Source organism: Hetaerina americana, unplaced genomic scaffold (genome assembly GCF_022747635.1).
Source record: "Hetaerina americana unplaced genomic scaffold, ioHetAmer1.1.p SCAF_13, whole genome shotgun sequence".
Taxonomy (NCBI): domain Eukaryota; kingdom Metazoa; phylum Arthropoda; class Insecta; order Odonata; family Calopterygidae; genus Hetaerina; species Hetaerina americana.
The window spans coordinates 14,448,413-14,475,530 of record NW_027286403.1 but is presented as its reverse complement, the minus strand read 5'-3'; the positions used below and the strand labels follow the sequence as shown (position 1 = coordinate 14,475,530).

At 39.1% G+C, this 27,118-nt stretch overlaps 1 protein-coding gene across 1 annotated transcript in view; it reads left to right on the top strand.

Moving 5' to 3' along the window:
• The window catches only part of LOC139686162 (diencephalon/mesencephalon homeobox protein 1-like), a 188,581-nt gene that overhangs the window by 84,732 nt on the left and 76,731 nt on the right, over nucleotides 1–27,118 (top strand). The window contains exon 5 of the mRNA XM_071583346.1: nucleotides 21,956–22,066. Within this exon, the coding sequence (XP_071439447.1) occupies nucleotides 21,956–22,066 (111 nt within the window). The remainder of the gene's footprint in view (nucleotides 1–21,955; nucleotides 22,067–27,118) is intronic.

Here is a 27,118-nt window from a genome sequence, read left to right as displayed (position 1 = left end):
CACCATATTCATACATCAACATCCATACAAATACACCACGATCCAACAAAAGGTGTTTGGCAGGGGGTGGAAACGTCAGTTGGGAAGGGGAAGGAAAAATGGAGAGGAAAGGTGTTAACAGGACTAAGCGAGGGAAAAATCTAAACAAAATCCCAGAAAAACGTGCGTTGTGCTGTAAATCCATAAGTATGAGACGGTGAAACTTAGTTTCAAACAAGTGTTAATTTCGCCTACCGTAAAATGTCTCGGGTATATTAAAAATAAGGTAATAAAAATGAACCAGAATCACGTACACGATAGAGAAAGTATTCAAGAATTTTCATTTATTTGCATTTTGGTGCACCTACCATCAATTCTCTTCCTCCTTGAAATACTTCTTTCTCTAAACAATTTTTTGTTTTTAATTTGGCTAAAATTGTGCGTAATATAGGAGATATAAAGAGAAAACCTGTGAATTTGGGGTACTTAACTTTTTGGATTGATTTACGTGTATAATAGGCTGTGAAAGATTGGTGAAGAATTAAAATTTCCTGGAATTAATAAGTAAACCAATCACAGATTGCCTATTACCAAACCAAATCATTACCAAACATATATAATTCGCCCCTTGAATACAAACTAGGACTCCAGGGCCACTGAATTATCTTTCCTATTCATTATCCAAGAGTTTGTATTTTGATCATAATAAACTTTATTTTCCAGGAGAATTTTCACTCCGCTATTTTTTTAGCTTTATTACCTCATTAGCTTTTCGATCTAAACATAATTTGCTGTGAATAAAACAAAATGTAAGTCTAATATAACCATAAACCATAAACACAGTAATCAACCCGAAGGTCGGTTTAGTAGGTGATGTTAGAGTTCACCCAGTACTAAGCCCTATACGGCGTGTGATATTCACACATCAGTTCCATGCCCTGTGCCGGTTATGGTTTCCCAGGAAGATTCTGGTACCCGAAAAATCACTTTAGCTTGGGTGGAGCTGCAGGTGCCCAGAGTGACTAGCCCGGGAATCGAGCCCGGGACCCTCCAGTTAGCAGTCCAACGCTCTACCCCCTGGACTACCGCGACCCGCAAGTCTAATATAAATAATAAAATAATCTTTCTCCTCCATTATTCAGTATTTAAACATACAAGTTTCCTTAATCCTTTGCTATTATCAAAAGCAGTCACAATATCTTATACCCTTGCCCTGTATATAGATGCGTTCGGAAAGATGGGCAACTTTACGAATCACTGCGTCAAACCTGAATGATAAACATTGTCATCCTTCACTCTGATAGTGCCCGTCTCGCTTCTATCAGTCATCTTTATGCTATACTTGGGAATGGAGGAAAAACTGAACAGTACCGAAGAAAAGAAACTTGGAGGATGGAATGAGTTCCTAGGAATAATGAATTGGAGGGATGAAGTGTGGAGTCACTGGGGAAGACGGTCATGCCTTGCCTCCAATAAACATACATTTGAAAACGAACAGGCGATCCAACTTGCACTCCCGCTGGCGAGCTGTCACTCCCGTAACACTAGTGCTGAGTAAAGCCGGTTAAGATCGCCGGAACCAAAAATTAGCATTTTTTTGATTCAATTACTTCAATTTTCAATCTCGAAACAGAATACACGCAGGCATGGAATTGAATTTCATATTTAAAAATTAATCAATCGTTTATTTAGGACCCCTCCGGAATAAATTTTTTTATGCAATGTTCTCCGAATTTTTAATGTCATCAACGTTTTTGAAATGCCATATTAATTACAAAATATTTAAAACATACTAAAATATTAATAAAAGAGAAAATTAAGCAACATGATATTTGAAAAACAACCGAAACTAACGACATATTCTAGTTTATCTTAATTTAAATTACCAGAAATCACAGAAATATCAACTCACTGAAACTATGAAAACATAAATTTAGCATAAAATATTTAAGTTATGAGATGTTGGCATAGTGTACAACTATGCCATGTTTTCTATGCACATGCCTGTAGAAAACTTCACTCTTTTCTTGAGACGGCCGAGAAGAATAATTAATCCATGTTCCAATAGAGAAATGAAAGATCATAATTAGCCTTGGCCATATTTCGCTATAGCAAATAAGCTACTACCTCTGTTGGATACTGGGTGAGGCCAAAATTTGTAGAAGTCCATACTGAATGAAAATATATATTGTATTTTTCGCCTATCTTTGTATTGACGAAATACATGGCATTTAAAGGTTCAAAGCGTCACCTTCAGTTTGAATAAAACTCTGAGGCTCTATTGGTCGAGAATGAATACAAATCCCCACGTTGCAGGTGGTGATGAAGGCGTTGAGTTGGGATAGGGAAGGAATAAAAAGAACACTGTTATTTCTAAGGTTGTCATTTCAAATGGGATATGTTTTGGAAAGTGTAGTTATCCACTTTTTTCCTTACTGGCAGAAATTTTTATGAATCACTTCGAGAAAAACGTTTTTTTTATACCAAAATTCTAGCGAAAAACGTATTTTATTTATACAGATGTGCAGATGATTTCAGTTACTGGGTAGTTAATCATCGACTGCTGGACATAGTCTTCGATTTCTGTATTTAAAATACGCATACGTACACGTTTAATGACCTAAACAAGAACAAAGGGGAACTTTTACTCTTTTCTAATTATTAGCTGATAAAATATCATTATTTTTTTCGTATTAACAGAATTCTAATAGCTATGGATCAAAAAATATCTGCAGGTGCTTCAAACGTTAGGAAATTTTCTATTATTAGTGAACAGGTCACTCAATACACAATTAAATACAGTTATTATAAACATGAATTAAATGCCATCAAGCATATTTGTCAGTCAGTGGTTATAACATTCCCCTAGCAGACAGAAATTACCTGTCAGAAATTAGCAAAGAAAGCTATTTTCGACATTTTTTCCATTTACTTAGCTACTAACTCAACCAACTAGGGCAACTTATCGTTTCTAGGTAAAAACTGTTAAAAACTGCCAAATGTTTCCATAAAATAAGCTTTAAATAGCGTTTTATAATTCGGCCGCCTTATCCAGATTAGTCTGTCATAAGAAAGATAAAACTGGCAACGTAAAATTGGAGTGTACTAGGTGCCATTCTTTTCGTAAGTAACGTAATGAGTAGGAGTTTCAAGTCTACGCTAAAAAATACGCCAGAGACTCTCTATCCTCTAAAACTCTTCACCCTTAATGGCTAAGAATCTGATATAGAGTTCACAATTCCACCAATTCTTTAGAAATCTTAAAAATGGAGTCAAAAGGGAGAAGGCTGGACACTAAAAATGTTGAAATTGTTCAGCAATATAAAAAAGGAAACTGATTGAGTTGAATTTCTACAAATCTTTGCCTTATCATGACCTAAGTCTCTGAAAACAAACTCCTTCCTCCCAGGGATACTCATATCTTTCTCAAAACACCTACGTTAAAACCCCAGTTATCCCATCCCCATCCGTTAAAACCCCAGTTATCCCTATTCTAGCTTCACTCTTAGTGTGACCCACAACCCCCCCCCCCCACCCAAATGAGTTCAGAGATTTCAATAAATAATCGACCAAGGTGATCTCAAAGCTTCACTGCGCCGTGTGACATATTGAATGATGAAATGCGTTGTACGTTGAAGATAAAAGAGTAGGATAAAACGCAATATCTATTTTCCTCAAGCAATTTTCTCTTCTGAATGGACCGACTTGAGAAGTGACCTAATACTGTTGTCCGTGGGAGAGACCGCTGAAATTTGGGTCGGTGGCTAGAGAGTTCACCACCGGAGAGTGTGCAGTGTACTGAAACAGGAGGACGCAGTACTGAAAATACTTCGTGAAAAAGGGTAATTAGGGGCATTCAAAAACGTTTTTATGGCATAAATCGACAGTTTTTAAGATTACATATACGGTGGCTCAATAGATCAATTATTTCGGCAAATTTGAGTTATTCCGATGTTAAACAATTGAATAGTCTTGAGAAAATTGACTTCAATGTTTTCCGTCTTAGTGTCCCAAATCCCCTTGCTACGTATGTCGCTACAACATAAGCTGCGTATGACCTGCCCTAACCAGTCTCTGCACAATGGATGTATTTTTCACGTTTACTCTTTTGCCTCTTAAAAAATATTTTTAACTACTCGTAAATACAGAAAATTAATTGTTTAAAACGAGCACAAGTATACCGAAGAATTTAAATACAATTCCTTTCCTTATCATATTGGTGGAGGTTCTTTTATATATTGTAATTACATAGATAATAAGCAATAAAGCTATATTCAAATATAAAAATATGCATACATTTTCTAGCCATTTTGTTTAATGAATGAAGGCCTCTCGACCGCCGTTACTGCATGATTTTGGTACTGCACGTCCACTTCCATTGCAACGTAATGTAGTGACTCGAATGTGGCTCAATCCATGAAAAACGTACTTCAAAATAATGAAAAATAGGCAGAGAAGTAAATATTACCATTAGTTCTATGGGAGCACACATATGAAAAGCGCCTCGCGAGTGTGCTCTCTGTACATCAGGAGTCTTCCATTCCGCATGTACAGGAACTCCGCCACTGCGACTCCAAGGCAATTCCACCAGGAGCCAGTGAAGAGTATATAGACGGCTAATGTCAGGGAAGACATGGTTTGATCGTTTTAAAAATCGAATTAGCTTGGCTTTCGAGACCGTTTCGTGAGGCGGCTCAATGTGCCGATTCCGTAGTCGCCGACAATTGAATTGAAAAGACGCCGGTGAGGAGAGAGTGGAGAGCGAGGGGGGGGAAGGAGAGGGGTGGGCTCACTCGCCGCCTTTCCCTCCTCGCACACACTCACACAAGTCAGAACAAATGGACGTCTGCGGAGACAGATAAAAGATTCGCTTCCTCCTCTCTCTCCCCTCCCCCCCACCCAACGAACCTCCTCCCTTTTCTACCCACATCCTCACGATACTCGACGAGCACCCATCCAGAAATGAACAGCTCAAAGCTAAAGACGCCCGCAGATATGTGTTCGACTTATTGTCTTCAAAACTCGGAAAAAAATCATAAAAGTTGATCTTTTATAAATGTGATCTTGCACAAAATTGTTTGTTGATCTTGTATCAAATATGCAATTGGTTTTGTGCTTCAGTGATGGCGACGCCACGTGATGTCGCCCGATATTCGTGAATCAGGTAAAGTTTGCGGATCTGAGTATGATTGTGGATCGAGATCATGTGAGGCTGGTGCCCTGTTGACCATCCACGCAAAGCTTAGCTTAGTAACACACATGGCGGTGAAAGACCAACGAGAAAAGTGCAAAGGTCTAGTAAGGAGTTAAGGATTCACGGAAAGTATTAGTAATTCGGTTGTTTAAGCTTGTAAATGATTTTGATCACTTCATAAACGATCTACTCCGCGCGGTTCAGCTATGAGCATGTTATGCCAATATTAGCACAACCAAAATATTAGCATAACTAGTTTATCATAATCTTTGGGTCTAAAATATGAACTTGAGTGCGAGATTAATAAAACGAAAATAAAATGAATGAAAATAATGGATACAGGTGAAGAGAAATGATACTAAACAGTTATGATTTCCACTCTGCTATAATGGAAATCACAATTATTCATCACCATTTCTCTCCAATATGGAGAGTTTCCACAAAGTCAACCCTAAAACTATACGGTCCGTTAAGATACAGGTAAGTAGCTGAATTCATTCGAGGCATTAATTCTGCCCTCAGGAGAAAATTAGAAGACAAATGATGAAGTAACTGACTTTTGCTCACTCAAAATGTACGCTGCAAAATATATTCCGCTCTTAGATCGTGCATAGTTTCTCATATGTGATTGAATATGCGAGTTGCGTCTAATTAAGTATAATTTACAGCCGTAAGTGACGGAAGTAAAATCCTCCCTAGTATCTATATAAGCGACAGGAAAAGGAAACCCTGTATACATATCCTAGAATAGTTGGTCTATTAAGTTCGATGAGCTAATCGCTACTTGAATAAAACTCATTACATAGCTTATTACAAGTATTGAGGCCAATTCCATAAAAAACTCCACAACACACCTGCAGTAAAATTCGAAGCATTATCACCCAAGTCTTTTTTCAATTATATTTGTAAATGGCGGCTGAATTCTCCTCAAAAGCCTACTTATAAGAATTTTGTTTCTCGGAGACATTTTTGCCCATGATCAGCTATTTCGTCAATGGCAAATTGCATTGGACAGACAAAATTGAATTGCGACATTACTTACTATATCAAAGTGATCATAGCATTGCCAATTGCTGTCAACCTCCCCGAACCAATGAATAATTTAAACCGGTGTCCTCCCATGACAGATAACAATATTACTTTCTATTTGTGAATGATTCCCTTAATATTAATCAAATGCGTATCTTGGAAAGATGTTGGGGGAGATTGAAGGGCTATCGAGGGGAGTGGTGTTGGCATAGAGCCCGGGGGGGGTGAGGGTGGGGAACAGAAAGCAGGGACGGATAAGGGTGCTGAGCGGGTGTGAGGGGGGCGCACAGGGACGGGGGTAGAGTGTTGGGGCGGATGTGCCGCGCCCGGGGGGAGGGAGGGAAGGCTTTGAGTTCTGGCACGAGCAGCCCTCGCTGAGGTGGCTTTGAGAATTGGCAAAATATCATGCGCGGGAGTGAGACCCTTGCCTTGACCCTTCAAGTGTGAATTGCTGTATGATAGTAATGGAGCATTTCTAACGTATCGACATCGTTTTGGATTTTTTTTGTATGCATGGGATTGGCCACCCTACTCATCATCTAAGGTCAAAGAAGAATCATCACTCAAGAAGAATCTTAACACCATCGATACAGGAGATATAGCTCTATCCTTTGAAACAGCCACTCTATATCCTCGTCACTTGTGGAGCCGATTTGGGCGTGTTATACTTCACAGTGAAAAATGATATCACAAAACCAATTCCAAATGCGATATTGCATGAATATAATAAATTAAAAACAAGGCAACGAAATGTTGTGCATATTTACCTCAAACATTACTCGAAAATATTATTGTGTGGGAAAATGGATAATAAGCTGTGAGACCTACGTTTTCCAGATAATCGCGTATTGCGCTTGTTTCCCTTTTAGCCAATTGAGTAATAACAGAGTATGCGCATCTTTTAGATCCTTATTGATTAGTGCCATTTTGAACATAACTAGCTCCCTAAATAATTATCGCATGGTCACTCCGAGATAAAATTCGAGTAGTGGCGGGTGGTGGTGGGCAGTTAGGTAGGTTGTTGAGGTTCTCCAAAACCTGAGGAGAGCATGTTTTGTAAACTAAGGCATCATTTGTAAATCATTTACATGATCACCGTGATAGGGGTAGACCATGGACCGATTCATAATCGCGGTCATGGAATCCAACCCGATGGACTACCAGAGGCCTCTAGTGTGTATAATAGGGTAGAAGTTGGGCAGAGTAAAATGGAGTACGTACAGTGAAGAAGATAAAAAATAACCTTCATGGGTCAGCATCTCCGGTGATCAAAACAGAATGGTGTGCAAAAAGACACGGAGTACGTGTAAATAACCATCTGAACATACATATCGGTAAGTTTCACAAAGGGAATGAGGGAAAAATTAATCTAAATTTCGATAGGATATCCTCAGGGGACGATAAGTTGTGTTACATAACCTTACACCCTTGTAATTTGATGGGATTTGAAAGTACGGAATTAGCTTTTCAGCGGCTTGGAAGATACGAGCAGGGGAGGAAATTGGATGAGAAATAATCGAGAGGTTGCACAGAATAAGCGATGGCTGTCTCAATGCACCCTCATATACGACAGTTTGCTGAAGACCGTAACTGAAGAAAGCATAGGTGTAAAAAACGCCAGAGGAAGACTAAGCGTCTGAACTATGGAGAAGCAAGTGATGGGAGAGATTCCAGTGCAAGGCTATGAGGGAATGAAGAGATTGCAATGGAACAAGATCTCTTGGAGAGTTGTCGCAAATCAATACGCGGATTCATGACCCGTGATGATGATTAAATTACTGCTCCACTAGCTGTTTTTCACGTCTGCTTTATATAAAGTGCAAACGTTCAAAATGAGTTCACGTTAACTCATAACTTTTCCATTTAAAATCCAATTAAATTAACTTAATTACTCTAGGGTGATTAATTATGGCTCAATGAAAGGGAAATTTTAGAGAAATAAAAATTTTCAAAAATTTGATTCAAATAAAAAGCCTAGCAATGCTTGTATCATAATTGCATGTCAACAGTTTTATCAAACAGCTAGGTTCCGGTGCCGAATATATAGTATGTACATGAAATTCATTCACATCACAACTACTTTTACAAGATAATAGAAACGATCTAGAAATGGATCGAAACGCGTTCAATAATAAAAAATTGACGTTCATACATACAGGTATATTATATAAAGACGTTTCATATCCATGACGAGCGAGCCAAAATAAATTAGAACATTATTCGAAAATGAAGATCATTGAGAATTATCTCCACTCTGGTAGATGTTTCGCTCTAGAAGATATTAATTTTGATTGAATAAATATGAAACACTCTACGAAACCACGGTTACAATAAAAATCGATTTCTCTCGAATAAGGAGAAAAATACGCAATTGTTGTGAACACGAAATTTTTATTCTGAAATATTTAGAAAAATACGTACGATACATTCGAAAAAAAGAAAACGCCAAAATCACACGTTTTGCGCGAGGCGGCAATCCTAACGTGGACCCGTTTGACAGAATTCGCAAGGGTAAGGAGAGCGAAGGGGGCGTTCAACCCCCTACCTCTCCCCCGCGCTCCCTCGCCAAATGGCCTCCTCTCGACCGACGCGGCTCGATGTTTTCGGGGCCGCCGTCAGCGTCGATGTATCGTGACGTCGCAACTCCCCCGGCCGCAGGGGCGGGAATAAAGTGCCGCTGGAGCGAAGAGAGATGCGCCGGGCAGGGGTGTTGGGGAAGGGGGAGCGGAGAGTGAGTACGGGGTGCGGCAGAGAGCGGTGTATGGGTGTGTGCGTGTGTGTGCGGAGCGGCGTGTGGAGGATTTGCGACAGCGGCGGAGGGAGAGGGGTTAGGATGAGGGGTTGATGTGTGCCGAGGGATGGATGATGTTTGGCCGAGGGAAGCACGCCTGCCACCCTGCCTGCCGCCGACTACCCTCCCCCCCACCCCCCTCGCCCTTCTCCCAAGACGACCCATGGGGGGCGCGTGCTCATTTGCCCTTGTGGGCCGCACAATGGAATCCCCCCGGGGGGAAAGGGTGGAGGGAGAGGGTGTGGGGGGAGTGGGGGGCGCACGCCAGCCCTCCCATCATGCACTTCACCCCTCGGGGCCAGAAACTCGACACCCTCCCTCTCCACCTGCTCCCCGCCCCACAACCCCCACCCTCCATAACCCCTCACCCTCCCGCCCAGACTCATTCTCCCGCCCTTGTAACTCATTGCCGCTAATGATATGCTCTCTGTGTTCACCCCTCTCCCAACCCCCCCACTCCTCTCTCACTCTCATTATCTGCCTAATTGGATCTCCACTTGTAAATCTAATCGAGCGGGTAGGTGGGGATGTCGGGTAATGGGGTTGCGGGGACGGGGGGCTGCGGGTGAGGAGGGGGAGGCGCAGGTGCAGGGGGGTCCGTAAGGCAGCGGCGGCGGCCCTCCACCCACCCCTCCCACGTCCCTCCTCCTTCTCTCCCCCCTTCCCTCCTAAGGGATTTCGTTCGGGGCTCCGGGTGGTGTGTGGGGAGGGAGGTACCGGAGAAGTGGGAGGGGTAATTGGAATGGATTGGGGAGGTAGCGGATGGGAGGTTTGAATGGCAAATGGAGCTTTGAGTGACACCCTTGAGTTGTTTGATATTTTTCCTCCCTTGCACGCGTCTTATTTAGCATCCGTACGATTCCGTCGACCGCTATATCGGAAGCAACATCGCGATCCCGTCATTGCGACCATTGTCCCATTATGCTGGCTTCCCGCCCTATGTTTCCGGACGGCGGGGACACTTTGGAATGTGAGGCGACCATATGAGCCATTGAGGCTCAAATCGAGGAGTCTTCGATGTCTGCATATCCGTGATCCCGTTGGCATCCCTGCGAATGATGCTCTCGCTGGCTCTTTGATCTAGCGTTGTGCGCGCGCATATTCCGAATTTTTACGGGGGAATCAGGATCAAGAATTCCTCAAAAAAGCTCATGCATGAGTCTACTCTAATCCCTTTTCCCGAATCTATCACATTATAGTATCATTTTAACTGCTTCCATTTATAACTTCGGAAGATAATAATTTTTCGATTTTGGCTTTCACTGGCCAAGATTGCGAGCCCGAGTTTTTCATTTTGAATTTCGTTACTAACCATGCGAGTTATTTTCAATTGAATATCTTTTTTCATAATGAGATCCTTTGGTAAGATGTTCATGAATTCCATGGATATTTATATTTCGATGGATTACCGCGATCTGAATTGCCCATTGTTTCTTACTGCAGGCATTTTTATCGCAATGTTGAGAACGATTAACTAGTTCAATTCATCGAATATTGTCCCTTAATTTAACTTTTCATCTGTCCAGGAAATTGAAATTGTAGAATTATTTTTCACCTACTTCAACTTGAAATTTTATTTAAGTTGTATCCGTTATCGGCGAAAGGCATGCTTTAACTGAATATCACTTTTCAGGATCCATTTACCGGTTTAGATATACGTAGATCCAACTTTCTGGTTCATGAAAAATTCTTCTAAATGCGATTACGCTGTAAATATACTGACAGCAAAGTTAATTTCTAATTCAAATGTTAGTTTTTAGAACCTAAACACAAAAAATTGTCATTTTCCTTTTGCTGTTTTCTACTTATGATGCTAATACTTAAGTGCGTTCATTCTAATATTATATTTTAAGGAAATATAGTTCATTATTTAATGAATTGATTAAAATTCAAATTAAAGGTTTCACCGTCGGTGGTCTACCAATACCTCTTACTTTTTTGGAATCGAGAGGCGATCACTCACATAACAAACAACACTTTATAATTTTTTTTGCAAATAATTTTACTTTTGGACTCGTACATGCATAATCAGTTCGGAACTGTCATCAAAAGCACTTGTTTGTTAAATTAACCAAAATATCAATGCCAATAAATTATTCCTGTGTGACACTTGTTTAATCATTAAAGCTCTAACTTGATGAATCAAATACGTACTCCACGGATGGAACAGGTAAGGAAATTCTATTTAGCCTATCTAATAAAGATGTCGTTTCAAACAGATGACATAGCAATGTACTTAAGGGATATTACGCTAATAATCATAGCTGTTGAAGCCAATGTTTAACGCACTATAATTTGATAATACATTATGAACATATCGAATGTTATCAATGGAAATAGCTAAATAAGCATTGCCCTTAATTAGGCAGAAACATTGCTAGATTACAATGCAACAATATCAGAGTGTAAAATTCATTCGTCTTAACCGGGATGACCGGGATACATTTAGCGGATGACTCCATTAAAGGTTACTGTCGCAGCATCAACACAGTTTCTTGGAATCGCTAGATTAAACTAACGGCAAGTGTTCATTTATACAGTTGTAAAGTATTTGGGGGAATTCTTTGTAATAAGTATTTCCTCTCTTTTGCAAGCTCAGAATGTATTTTAAATGATTATGAATATCTTATTTTACTCATAGCAAATCCCAGGTCAAAATCTACCGCGACTTTTATATTGGGTGATTTACAGTAGAAGAGTCAATGGGGAAGAAAATTATGGAAGCCGGAGTTGAGAAGAGAACAGCTGTATAAAATTGAACTCAGCTTGTTAAGAGTTTTCATTTTACCAAGAAGAACTCTCATAAGAGAGGCTTATTCCTTATTCACAACAAAATGATTGATTTTAGCGACCTGGAAATTCCATTGTGTGACATAATCGCTGAATAACTTGTCAATTTATGACACCTTCACTCTCAGCTTCGGACTCATTAGCATTACTTTAGGTTGTTCAGCTGAAACGACTTAAAGAAAACCGTAAAGATAGATAAAGAGCAGTCAAAATCAAATACCTATAAATAAGCTATAATAACTATACTATAATAAGCTATCTATAGCTAGATATAAGATATATATCCGATATAAGGGACCCATAGTACTCGATTAGTCCGATGATCTATAAAAGCATTTTTCCTGATCGTTTTCTTAAAATTTTTATTCAGGTACAAACAGAAAATGGCATCGAATCGATCAAAACAACATACAAGTACTTTCTACTCAAATTATAACGTAAAATGATCTGCTCACCAAATTACTCCTATCATTCAATTTTCATCAGCCAGATCAGGTTTTCTGTTCCCGTTTTTTCCAAATATCATTTAATTGTAATTTAGGACACAGTCAAACCCGAAGGCACCGAGTCTTTTGAATAAAAGTAATTCATCTCAAATTTTTCCCTCCAGGTGTTAGAAAAAATTACCTTTCATATAAAACAATGATTTTATTTTGTATATCGCGCAATCTCGTTTAGTGGCTTCTGGTTATGTATCTATGTGTGATGCCATGAAGATCTTCCCTGTTTGTAACCCTCATGTTTTCAGGTCACGAGCGCTAATATCGAATGCAATTCGACTTTTGGTACGCTTTATACGGTGAAATCGTATCGCACAGTATACGAACTATATAAAAGAAATGTTGAAGAAAATTCTGCCAGGGAGAATCACATTCATGTATGTGGAATTCCAATCTGAGATCTATGAAACAACCAGAAGATATGACATCGACCTTCGATTTCGAAGGCTGAGGTTGCATAGGTCCGGTAATCAGGATATTTTGAGTATAAATCAAGGATTGATCGTTTAACCCATTGCACTTTTTAATTTTTTTATTACACTCTTTAGTTTTAATTAATCCATATCAGGATAACCAAAAATTAAAACTATGTAACCATAATTTACACGAAAGGAGTTTTGAATAATAATTGAAAATTTCTGCTTATGCAAGGATTACAAGACTTGCATGTGAAATGACTGTTTATTTCCCTAAAATGTTTTACTCCGATATTAGTTTAATGTTGCTTATACAAAAATTATTCTTTTTTAATAGTTAACGTTGAAATGTATCTAAAGCTTATGTATTTTGATATTAGAAGTTGATTTTGGATGCAAAAGAACTTTTCACATTATTTCCTATTTCATTTTTGTTCAAAGTAATGAAATTTTAACCTTGTTTTTAGTTTGATATGACTACTGAATTTTTAAAATTTTCTATAATACAATAGTTAAAACTGAACACCCGTTAATGTTTGAAATGACTAAAGTTATATTTTCATCGAAAGAGTTAATGAAAAAACTAGCAGTACAAAATTAAGCGCGAAAACAATTTTAAGTGATTTTTTGAATAGTTTTATACGATTTAAGCTGTAAAATATATCATCAACGGAATAAAGAAGATTTGGAATAATTGAAATACGATGTTGGAATTGAAAAACTAATGTAAAATGTGCAAAACGAACTGAAGGTAGGAGAAATGTGGTACATGAAAGCTGTGGAAGTCGATAAGATGATTTGGGACATTCGTTTAGCAAAGCCTAAAATAAAATAGCTTCAGGAGCATAATGATGGAAGATAGATAGGATAGCAAGTCCTATAGAGTAATACTAAGAGTAAATTTTGCCATAGGGAAACAGAGAGACATGAATAAAAATTTTACAAAGATTTTCGAAGGCTAGCTAAGAAGAATAAAGAGTAAATTTTTGTAGCACACAAACCTTGTAATTTAAAACATTTCTTATTACTTTTTTTAACCATCAGTGAGCATCAACTCTATGATTCATTTGATGTTTTTCCATCCATTCCTTCTAACAGTTAGCCCCTTTACGCATTCATTTCCTCGGACGCCGGCTTATCCTTTGCAAATCTTCATGTTCAGAATTTATTGTGAATTTTTCTACCGCTAGCTAACGTGCCTTTTTAATGCAACAATTTCAGAGAGTAAAAATCATTCGCCTTACCTGGGATCCTTGCTGCTGGGATCCTCGCCCTTTTCTTCGGAATGTGCCTTTTTCAAATGACTTCGCACATCATCTCCTAGCAGCTGTTTTCTTTATACATCTATTCTCACTAATCGCAGAATTTCTTTAGCTACTTTATTCAATTATTTCGTCCTTATCATTTTGCATGATAATTGCACTGTCAGCAATTGTATTCTCTCCACTAATGTGAACATCCCTGTTTATCAAGTAGCTGAATCTCGCTGAACTTAATTGAATGAAGTATTACCAAGATCGAAACCTCCGAGACCCTTGCCTTATTTTTTTAAATACGTAAAAACTTAAACTAACAATACTTGGTCAAATACACTCTCACACAACCCCACTCATATCTATCAAATCGATCCTCAAGTCGAGCATGTAATTGAATAAGTAAATAAGACAATTGCAATCATTTCGCTTCATTTATACCGGATTTCCTTATCTAGATAAAGGAAAAGTTATCTTGTGAATTGTCCCAGACAAATATTAATTTTTATCTTTATTAAATTAGATAATTGAAGTAAATTTATTATAAATATAACTTATATTATCTTTCCTATAATAACTTTGAGGTATTATCTGAACTTTCATCAACAATATGCTTACTCAAATCAATGTTTCACCCGGTGAGTTTCATTCTCATCTTTGATTCGGGAGGCAAACCTGCTCCAAACGGGCATCAGAACCTTGTTTGCCTTGCATAGTGTCATCACGAACGTGATGGGAGAGAATCCAGGCAGTCGTAACAGGGTCTGCAAGGTAGCAACTCAATCATTGCTGCGTGAATTGACGATTGCCCCTTCATAGTGGCGGTCCCCTCTCAATCAACGCTCTCCCCTCCCGGCACAGGCCGTGCTCAATCGCTAGTGGTCTTCCTCTCGGTCTACCACGTGACCCAAATTACATCCTACTTGTGAAGGGGTCAAGGTCATGCGACCTCGGGATGGATTGACGGGCCACCTCCGCCTCATCTTCACTCGTATATTCCTGTCGCCCTTCCAAAGAGGAAGGCAATCGGCCGCAATTAGGACGGTACTACATATATCACACGACCCCAAGAAAGTTGAACCACTTTCCTTCTTAACTTTCTTCGACCACCCTACTCGTTCTACCATTGCCGATTAGATAAAAATCCCTTCGTCACTGAGTTCAAATTTCGAATCACCCTAAGCACCAAAATGGACGTGCACTATTGACCAGCCCTCAAAATCACAGGTGCGATGCTTGACTTATTTCTACTTCATACTTTGTGCCGTCAAACGCATTCAGAATTTGCGTTCAAAATTAGTTGGCGCTTTTTTTCATGCTTTTGATTTAATTTACCTTTTAGCATCGCTCACTTTTGGCTCTCCGAAAGCTGATGCGTATGAATAAAAGCACGAGTGAAGTATGGGGGCGTCCAATATAAAAGTCAGCGGACGGGTTCAGATGAAACGGGAGCAAAAGGCACCAAATCAAATTCATTAAGAAAACATAAAGTTTTAGTAGCATACACCTGTAACAGTCACTGCGAGTCAATTTGCGCTCCGTATTCACTGAGAGGCCCTGAAGGAAGTTCAATCAGCACCAGTGATGCACTCCTGTACTCTAGATCACCGCGGCAGAAAACAAAGTGATTAAAATGAACGAACGTACTGAGTGGTATTTTTCTAGAATTTCGTTACACTACTTCACACGTTTTCACTCCGAATCTCGGCGCTAATTTTAGCAATGCTATCATTTTTTTGCCAAAATTTTGGTAAAAATTGGCAAAAACTTGGCAAATTAGGCTCCCGAACCCTATGAAATAAATTTAGACGAATAATATTTTCGCAAATCGGCATTTTGGTAAACCAGTAGACTACCAATTAGGGTAGAAAAGTGTGTGGTAGGCCTGGTGTGCGGGAAGGGATGAGTTCTGAGCTACTCTCTGCAGTCGAGTAAGTGGTAAAATGAGATAAATACCTGGACGCTTGGTTATCTGATCTGGAGTGCGGACGCCTCTCTGTTGTTGTTCCCGTGTAGTGACTTTTGAAGATGGAAAAATAGAGATTCTAATATTGATTAAATACTTCGTAAAGAAAGATGTGAAAGCAAAGGAAATTCACGCTGACTTTCACATCACTCCGGGGGACTCTGCTCCTTCTAATTCAACTTTCACTAAGTGAACAAACGAGTTTAAGTTTGGTCGGGTCAGCTAAGATGATTATCCGCATAGTATTCGGCCAACATGTGCCAATACCCCAGAAAGTTTTGCAAAAGTGTATAAAATAGCCATGGAGGACTCATTGGAGAATTCATCGCCTACTGAAAGTGCGAGAAATCGCTGAAAATGCATAGATATCATCTAAAGGGGTACATCACATTTTAACTGTGCAATTGGATATGATAAAATTATCTGCTAGTTGGTTCCCACGACTCAGGATTACAAACGCATCAGAATGGAAATTTCCGAACAATGTTTGACTCGTTTTAAGAGCAACCAACAAGATTTTACGCGCCGGTTTGTGACCATAGATGAAACTTGGGACCACTACCATGCCCTGGGGACAAAACAGCAGACAAAGCAATGGAAATATGCTGATTCACTACCACCAAAGAAAGCAAAGGCAATACGGTCGGTCGGAAAGGTGATGGCTTCAGTTTTCTAGAATGCGAAAGGTATTCTGGTGATAGAATATCTTCCCACTGGTCAAAAAATTACTAGGTAATACTACGCTAAAATCCGGAACCAACTACAGCAAAAGATACACGGAAAAAGGTCAGGTTTGACAAGGAAGAAATCATATTTCATCAAGACAATGAACCCCCACACACAAATATCGTTGCCATAGCAAAAATACGTGAACTAAGATACAAATGCTTGCCAAACCCGCCTTATTCGCCTGATTTGGCTCCATCAGATTTTATTTCTTCCCGAAGCTCAAAATATTCCTCAGTGAACGGAGATTCTCTTCAAGCAAAGATCTAACTGCCGAAGTAGACGGGTATTTTGCAGGCCTGAGAAATACAATTTTCAAGATGGGCTCAGGATATTGGAACATTGCTGGACGAACTGCATCAACGTAAAGGGAGACTACATTGATAAATAAAAAAAGGTTCACCTAGGTAAGTCGTTAATTTCTCTTCCATTCCGAGAACTACTCCAATTACCCTCGCATAGTCAAAAATTTGATAGTCATTCTCATAGTTTTCCATTGGTCATGCCTGTTAGATTCCTTGGAAAATAAGAGAAAAATTGGCGAAAAGGAAAAACGGATGTGTAATCAAATCTGAAACCGGTCCCTGCAGTGGATGAAGAAGTATTATAAAGTGAGTGTCCATCTTCTCCGTAGCAGCATGGTGCCATTACCGTCGATTCAGCATCGTTTTCCAATATGAGCGATCATCAGAGCCGATTCCCATTCCGAACAGTATAAAAAAGAGTCGTGATAATATGTTCCGAAAGATGTATGATATCTCTGAAGAGGGATTTCTCTGGAATCGTGAAGTACCTGCGTCCTAATTGCTTTATACACAGCACAACGGCGTCAACTCTTCCGCACAACAACGAGTACTGCAGGTGGAGAGCACGACTGTGTCTCTGGGATTAGCGTGGATCTCGAAATTTATAGCCATTGGTGGGGCGTGGAAGAGAGGGGAGAAGGCGAGGGAGAGCGTGGGCAGCATCGGTGGGCGGGTGGGAGTGAAGAAAGGGTAGGCGGCGCGCCTCCCTCTAACTCCCACCCCTCCGCACCAACCCCTCTACCCTCTGTTGTTGATGCTGCATAATTTAGTGTCCCGTCGACGGCTTTAGTCATTAGCGTCTTTGGGAGAAGGAAGAGGAGGAGAGTTGGAGGAGGAAGGCAAGGACGGTGGACGGAAACCTAGGTAAGGATTTAGAGCAGCTCTATGTTTTCGAATGAATGTTGCTAGGGCCAAAGCCAAGGGAGCTCTCTATTGCGAGTTCTGCACATACAGCCTTTTTCAAAGTAAATCCATTACGTACGTGTGCTCTCAAATGAGAGATGAAGTGAGCTTGAATTAGCTTTGGGGTAAGCGAAAACGTCTCCATTACTTTAATGCGATGTTCTCCAAACAAATTTTTGATAATTCGTAATTCTTGCAACGCCTAGGAAATCATTTAAGGATACGTTAACTCACTCAACATGGTGCGTAATAGACATTTTCAGCCTCTAAAATGAATATTTGGAACAAGTTTTCCTATTCACAACCATAGTTAATGTGTTAGTCCAAAGATTTAAGTGGGGCATATTTCTTCAGCAAATAATTTACATCGTCATTTTCGTGTGATCACAAACAGCCTTATTTTAACAATTGACTCTAAATAATAACTTAATATTGGGAATACATTTATTTTATAGAGACGAATTAGATACTAAATGACACGTGAAACTAACTCTAGGATTGCGAACTTAGACAAATATAAATTAATTGCAATGATAACATTTTCTCGTGGAATCATTTTATTTTAGTCTGTTCCTTCCACATCATGCAGCTTAATACAAGTATACTCTTCATCCCTCATCAATGTTAACGGAAACCCCCTTTTCGATCGATTTTCACATTCACCATAATTACCCGTCAGTAATTACTCGTTGTAATCCTCCAGACTTTTTTGAAGTTCACACTTCAAGTGAATCTCCTTCTCCAGCCACTTCTTCTTTTTCATCCTCTCCACTCAATCCGGAACTTAATAATAAGGCGGAATACCAAAATTAAATCACATCAAAATACCTCTGGAAAAACTAGTCGACGTTTTAATAATTTTAGGTGAAAATTCAGGAATTCCAGTATTGGATATTGCATACGATTTCCGATTTTCTGAAAAGTCTCTCCGCACTGAATCAATTAATTTTTTTATTCGGTGATCTGTGCGATAAGGCTGACGATGAAACTTTTCTCACCTTGGGCTGGCTAAATCTCGCAACGTAAAAAAGGCCAATGGGGGAGCAGTTCTTATCTCCGTGCCGCCCAAAGAATCTTAAGCAGTCTGACTTGTCTAAAATGTTGAACTTCGAAAAAGTTGGTAATGTCTAGAGAAACCACCCGGATTTGAATCCTAGGCTTAAATATATGATGTCATACGTTCCATCCATACCACAGAACACTGGTGAAAAATTAAATTTTGACTTTAAATCCAACCATATTTAACAACAAAAATTGAAATGAACCGATTAGTATTGACGTCTACAAAATACCCCGTAAACCGCCGGAAGGGTGTGTGATGGGGGGTTTTAGGATAACACCCGTAAAACAAAGGGCAACTGCATACAAAACAAACCAAACCATGCCAATGCACATGCAGATGGACGAATATACCCATGCAAAACTTACTCCAGTTTATATATATGGAAATACAAATACAAGCAACCAATTTTCACATGCACATACGCCTGAGAATGCACCAGATGCCTGCGTAGCGTTTAATTTTTTCCAAGCGTGTAATTCGATTTTTTAAATTATGACTTCAATAATTTACTATTATGATTCCTGATTGTCCGAGGAAATAACGAATGTATATTTTTATCTGCATGGGAAGGTCCAGAAATACCCGGCCTGACCTAGAGATGGCTGTATTTGTTTGAAAAATATCACTATATTAGTAAGTACGCAATCTAAAAAACATATATTTCAAGTTTGAAGACGCTACGTTGTTTAGTATTTGTTTGGCAGCCATCAATAGTGAACTTTTTCAGTGAATTTGTGAAAATGGAGAAAATTCATCGTCATCGTTCTGTGATGCAATACTTTTATTTGGAAGGCCTCAGCCCAACCAATATAAAAGCTGAACTGGATTCTACTCTGGGTGAATCTGCTCCTTCGTTTACAACAGTAAAATATTGGGTAGCAGAGTTGAAACCAGGCCGTACGAGCTGTCAAGAAGATCATCGCATTGTTCGACCTAATTAGGTGACGACTCCAGAAACGGCGAACAAAATCTACTAAGTGATACTGGATTATCATCAACTAAAAGTGCGCGAGCTTGCAGACATAGTAGGCATTTCAAAAAGTGCGGTATTAACTGAAAATTTGGACATGAGAAAGCTCTCTGCAAGATGGGTGCCGCGTTTTCTCAGACTCGAGCAAAACCAGTGTCGTGAAGATGTTCCAATTGAGTGTTTATTAAAGTTTCACAGTAACAAAGCAAACTTTTTGTACCATTTCTTAGCCATAGATGAAACATAGGTCCATTACTTCCCACCAAAGACAAAAGAACTATCAAAACAATGGATTCAATAGGGAGAACTGGCTTCAAAGAAGGCGAGGACCGTTTCATCTGCAGGCAAGGTCATAGGGTCAGTTTTTTGGGATGCGCGTGGAATAATTTTCATTGACTATCTTGATAAAGGAAGAGCTATCAATGGCGAGAATTATGCGAGCTTATTGCAACGTTTGACCGTAGATATTGAGCAAAAGCGGCCGCATTTACTGTCGTTTCATCAAGACAATGCACCAGACCACAAATCCATTGTTGCAATGACTAAAATTCATGAATTAAAGTTTGAAATGCTACCTCATGCCCGCTATTCACCAGATTTAGCCCTTTCGGATTATGTTCTGTTCGCAAACTTGAAAAAATGGCTCGGTGGTCAATGATTTTCCAACCGTGAAGAAGTGATGTCGGCAGTTAATGGCTATTTTGAGGAGCAAGACAGTTCTTATTATAAAAATGGTATCAGACTTACTAAAAATCGCTGGGAAAAGTGTATAGAGCTGAAAGGAGATTGTGTTGAAAAATAAATACATTTTTTCCAAAATTTTTGTTTCTTCTTTGTTGGGTCGCGTACCTTTGGGATTACCCTACACTGAAGTCCATCTCCCTAAACTCACCATTGTAGTCTAAGTTACCTAAAAAATTTTGGTCTAAAAATAGTTTTAGGCCATAACAATTCCCTTTGTGTCACAGTCAAATTTCTGTGTTCTGAACCTTGCTAAAGTCTCGCTTATTCTCTTCGCGCCTCCAGCGGCTCCCAGCCTAATTCCTCTAAAATGCCTGTCGTACTCGTATTCTTATTGTTAGAATTTTTGACGAATCTGACGGATTTTCTCTTAACTTTATTCGATTCTTTTATCAACGCTCCCTCCCATGGATCCCAAATACTTACCATGTATTCCTAATTGGGTCCAAATAAGGTGAAATTAATGCTATCCGCAACTATTGAATTACATTTCCTCACCACCCATTTGATCAAGCCGAGTTTATTTAAGGCGGATTCGCATATTCTCGTGGCATGTGCTCCCCATGAAAGGCGTGGTGTTAGAACTACCCTCAAATGTTTAACTTGAACTACCGTGGTTAACACTGAGCCATCTATTGCATTATCTATATCCTGTTCATCACTTCTTTTGCTCCAAAATTTCAAAACTGCTCATTTTCTTATGTTCAGTTCTAATTCCCATCCCTTTCGGAAATGACTCGGGCCGAGCTTAATCCCCAATATTTAGAAATCCGAATTTAACTTTGGATCATTTTTTATCTGCATTACACTTGACTCATTCACCCATTTGTATGGTGATTATGTATAATTTTCCCTGGGTTCTCATGATATGTATCACTGTTTCACTGCTATTAGATATCCGCACATTAGTCATATTTCGGTAGGTTTTGCAGGTTTTTCCCGCCCGCCCGTGTGGGTGTTTTCTTGCAGTGAGTTTTTTCGCCAAGGATATCAGTTCACAATCCTCACGCTTTCCCCACATTTGTTTGCATCTCTTCACAAACTACCCATTTTTTCTATAAAACAACGTAAAATTATTTTTATTATTATTATTTGACACATTTCATGTCGTATTTCCCAATCATCACTGCACAAATTTCCTACACTCTTTGCTGAAATGATTGCTGACGTAAACGAAGGGATGTGAAGAAGGGAATATCTAAGTCTCAATCTCGCCCCAATAAAGATTAATTATTATTTTTTGGGTTTTCGCTCCCTCAACTTGAATCATTGGAGTGAAAGTGTGAAGTCATCTCAATGCTGCAACGATTGTTTTTTTCTGCCCACTAGGTGTGGTTCCAAAACCGACGAGCCAAGTGGAGGAAAGCGGAGCGGCTGAAGGAGGAGCAGAGGAAGCGGGACGAGCAGCGGGAGCGGCGGGAGGAGGAGTGCGAAGAAGAGGTGAGCATAACCCCGTCACCCCTTTCCACCCACTCGCCCACCCCGCATATAATCCCGATCAATGATGTCATTGGAGATTAGAGCCCCTTAGGAATCTCGTTGATCGTCCTATGCTTTGAACCTGATTAAAATCAAAATGTAAGCAACATTAAAATGTCCGTTCCTTTATCAAATACGGGGTTAATCAGGGTTCGCATACCCAAAAAACTGCGATAGGTAGGTGACGAAAGGGAATTACTTTGCCGACTGTGAGCCAAACGAGAATATCAAACGGCAATTCACAGTGCATAGAACTGTAATTGTTCTGATCAATATCGCGTGTCGACAATATTTACCTTTCCTTTATTATTTTCCTTTTTTGAAATTGAATATCACCCAGATATTAAGTAAGTAAACACAAAACTCAATATTCCACTGGAGCCCATATTGGTGTTACCCTAGATGTCAGTTAACTAGACAGCACAATGAAAATTAATAGTTTTTCAGTAATAATTAATGATTTTATCCACAGCGTGAAGGTACGTAAAACAAGTTGGGCAGTGATCGAAGAGAAATAGAGATGAGACCCAGATTGAGTTGAGCATAATATGTGATTATTAATCATGGCTATCATCAGAAGACTTGTAGTGTACTAGAATTGGGGAAATATCTTGCAATAGAGTTCGACTCCTGTGAAGGTTGGAGTGTCATAAATGACCCTTAGAGTGTCAGCCCACCAACCCATGGAGCGAAGAGCGCTAACCGTTCGAAATTTTGCATATTTTCATTTTATGAAGAAAAATAGCAATGATTTAAATCCACACCAATAGTTTCCATATAGATTTTATTAGGGATTTAAACAAAATCAGCATTGTTAGTAATATTAGCATAATTCCATATTATGGAAAATAGTTAGATAGTAAGCAGAAATTTTATGACTGAATTTGCTTTCGCATTAACCTCAAAATCAACTTCATTCTTCCTTCCTCGGTTTTACTCCTGCGATATTACTATCCTCTAATTCATTCTTAGTTTCAATCTCAGATACACAGTTTTATCCTTGAAATAAGGTAAGCCACACGGGCCATAACCTCTGCTACTTTCATGGCTCTCAACTTACACGATACAAAGAGACACTATGCACCCTTCTTAAACCCTTCTTCATATCCATTCAATTCTGGGCTCTCTTCATTCCGACCACTTTACCTATTTTTTTCTTCACCTAACTCACATGTCTTACATTCCGCTTTCTCCCCTTCTCCCCCACATTTCATCGCCCAGCAAAATGTTCTACGCCCCTTTTCCAGCCTATTTTAAATTTATCCTAACAGCCCCCTATTCTGACCCGCTATGCCTAGTAATTTATCGCTTGTTTTTCTTTCAATCATTTTTTCCCATTATTCTCCACACCCACGCCTCAAAAGCCCTTAATCTATTCTTCTTCTTTTGCCTCATTGGCAAAGTTTCCGCGTAAAAAGCTACGCCACAATTCAAATTTATCATTAATATTCTTCTTACATCCTTATCCATGCTCCCTTTGTTAAACTTTCTTCTCTTTGTTAGAGAATCTTGTTTGTTTGCTTGACGTCTTGCTTCGTCTTAACGTTCTTACTAAATGTACCATCTCCATCCAAAAAACTTCCTAGATCATTGAATTTCTGTAGCTATTTTATATCTCCTATTTTAATATTTAAGTTCACACTCCTATTACCAGTTAATTTCTTTGCCACTGTCCAATTTTTATTGATTGTCCTCCCATTATTATTATACAGATTTAGTTATGTCCTCAGCAATGGTTGCAATCATTTTGCTAGCTGGTTGACTTAAGCTTGGTTATCCGTAAACTTGATGATGTGAATTCTCCGCCTACTTTTATTCCTGCCATCAGCTCTTCCAATGAATCCGTCAACATCTCATTTACGTATGAGTAAAACGTACGTGTGATGGTGACCTACGACTTTCCACCCATACCTGTGAAGTCTATAGGACGCACATATTCTAAACAAGTCGGCTTATATTCCTGCATACTCCTATCTTCAGTCGTTAATTCTATCCACTTTACTGCCAATTGCAATTTCACTCTATTGATTCTACATTTCTTTTTATGAGTAATGCTCTTGCACTATGACTGCCTTTGCCGTTCCGAAACGAAACATTTCCATCTAAAATTAATCATTTTCCTCTTCCACATCCTTTTCCTGATGATCCTAGTACTATTTCAACTGCGTGAGAAATTACTATATACTTATTGTACTGCAGCGCTAAAATATGGTCATACATCTCTCTCCAAGTCGTATATTGTGAAACATATACTGATTTAATCAAAACTTTTGTCCAAGAACCTTCCTCTCAGGTTACGAATGAGGTATGTAAACTTTTACTACTGCGTTTTCCTAGTTCCTTAACAAGTAGTTCCATGGGGATTTTATCTGTTCTTGGAAAACTTGTTAGAGATGTTTGCAGAAAAAGTTTTATTCCATCATGTGGAATTTCAATTTTGGGCATCGGTTTGGTGGTGAATTGGTGATGTAGCGGAGACATTCGTTGAAAATTTGGTGAAAACCCTTTGAAAAAAGAAGTTTAACAATTGATATTTTCTGAACTGCGGATAACTCGCTCTCCATTATCGTTTTTTACTGAATTACCTATTGCCATATTTTCCTGAACCTACCTGACATAGGACCAAAATGCCTGGTGATTCTCGTTTAAATCACGCCAAGATTTAAGACCATGGGGCAAGCGCTGGGCATCAGCCAACCCTAAACCAAAGACGCCAAAGGGTCCGCAATATAAAATCCCACTCGAAGGATAGCGTATTCTACTAGTTGTTTTCCAATTGGAACCATACTAGGGATCGGAAAAAATACCAATCCAAAATGCTACCATCCTTGGTACTCGAACCCTGGCTTCGGGGTGGAATTCCTGTATTTGTTGTAGCTTTCGAACTAATATTCATTTGGTTTAGGTGACTCTCGTCTACCTTGGACGGGTAGCATCAATTAGAAAGAACTCATGTGCTTTCCTTATGCTCTAGATTTATCTGCTGTTTTCTATTATCTCTCTTACTTTCATTGTATGTGGGCGTCTAGTATCATTTTCTTTCCTCTCTGACTTTTCTCTTACACTCTTTGTATCCATTTCTTCGCGTAGTATTAAAAAACAAGATGGAAGCCATCCATCTCTTCTGTTTCTCACCGAAGGTTGAATTAGATTTTTTTCTAATAATGGAATTAGGATATCGAGCTCCGTGAAAATGCATTCTTTCTTAATTATCTTACATTGCGGGAGAATCTCGAAAGTCGCTTTTCTGTGGTTACTATTTTAATTTGCGTAGGGAAATGTTACACCACATAACTTAGCCAAGTTTAACATGAGGACGCCGTCGGCTTCATCATTGTACCTATCTACCAGAACCTATCGAGTAAATTTGAAACAGAAATGTTTTAGTGTGAATTTCCTTGTAGAATTCCTGTCAAGTCTCCAATAGTGTTTCATTACCGAGCATCAAGCTACCCCAATTTTGGCATACTTCGACAAATCTAATCCAATAGGTCAACATTAATACGTTCTCTTTTCCTTTTTCCATGTTGTGGGCTTATTGTAATCCAAATACCTTTTTTATTTCCTTTTCTCTACGGCCAGAAGTCGGTAGGTTGATCTTTCATGTCATCCGCCATGAGGGTGAAGAATGATAATTATTCTCTTACAGTGCTCGCGGGGTCTCTTTCTTATCCAATTATGAGATTGCATCTTCATGCTATCATCAAGACCTCACTCTTCTTATCATTCTTTATTCAATGTAATGAGAGGTCCAGCAATATCTTGATCGTCTCTTAAGTGGATCAACCATCCTATTTTTACCGTCACGTCCTCAACAGAAGTCAGAATTCATTTCCCATAGCCCGTTTTATTTCGTTACATCCTGGGAAAAAATACGACAGTCATCTTTACAGTCTTAAGTTTTCCCCTCGCCAAATAGGTTTTCCGATTCCATTGCCCTAAGCTAAATTGATTGTACTTATAATAATAGCCGGTCCCTCATTACTAAAATGAAAACACTTCAAAAACCTTTTTTCCGAAAAATGTCCTCTGATTTTATGTAGTGCTGTATTTATTAAGCAAAAGATAAAAAAAATGTAGGATCAAAGGGAATTCCGAAAAGATTCAAATGGCAAGGATTAGTCAAACGCCATTCCGAGCTTGACACTTGAGCTTTAGGTCTCACCTCCAGCGGAACAGTAAGCAGAACATGTAAGCTGGACCAATGCTGGATTAAAAATCCCACTCCCAGAACTGAGTTGTGCGACCATGAGCACATATATCTCTGTTTTAAGGATAAAATATATGTAAATCACCTGCGTAACACTTTAAACAGCCGACTTAAATTCTGCATATACACAATACCCCGAGAACCGCAAGTGGGTGTGGCCGGGGGTGTTAGTGCATCAGAAATGCATGCATTAAAATTAGTTTATACATTCATTATAAAATATATTAGCTAGTATACAAAAACAATCGGTAGAATACACACTCCTAGATCCAATACATATTAAGGCATCTCAAAATATGTATTTCCGTTGAAATCCTTAAGTCAATTTTTTCCAGAAAACAGCACATGCTTCTACACTACGCACGGATAAAGAAATATTCATGATGAATGGCTATGAGACAAGGAATCACCTTTCTACGTGCGGAGTAGCATCATTGTAATAGAATGTTGGTATTAACGCCTAAATTTTCATGGCTATAATGTGAACAAGAAAATATTGACATCGTTATTAATATGACTGTATGTTTTAAAATAGGTAATCTACCGTGAAGGATGGAAAAAACCTACCAAATAATTATCTTGTCTCTCCCAACAAAACAAACCCAGCATCCTATACTACAACATCCTTCTCTTCGTTTCCTCATACTTCCTTCCTCTCTTCATTTCGCCCAACATCCCTTTTCTATTCCTGCCCCTTTCTCGTTTGCCTAACATTCTCCCCTCTAACACAGTCTGTAACATCACATTGCTAAACAATATACTATGCATCTACGTTTTCTACCTCCTTTTGATCCCTCCCAACA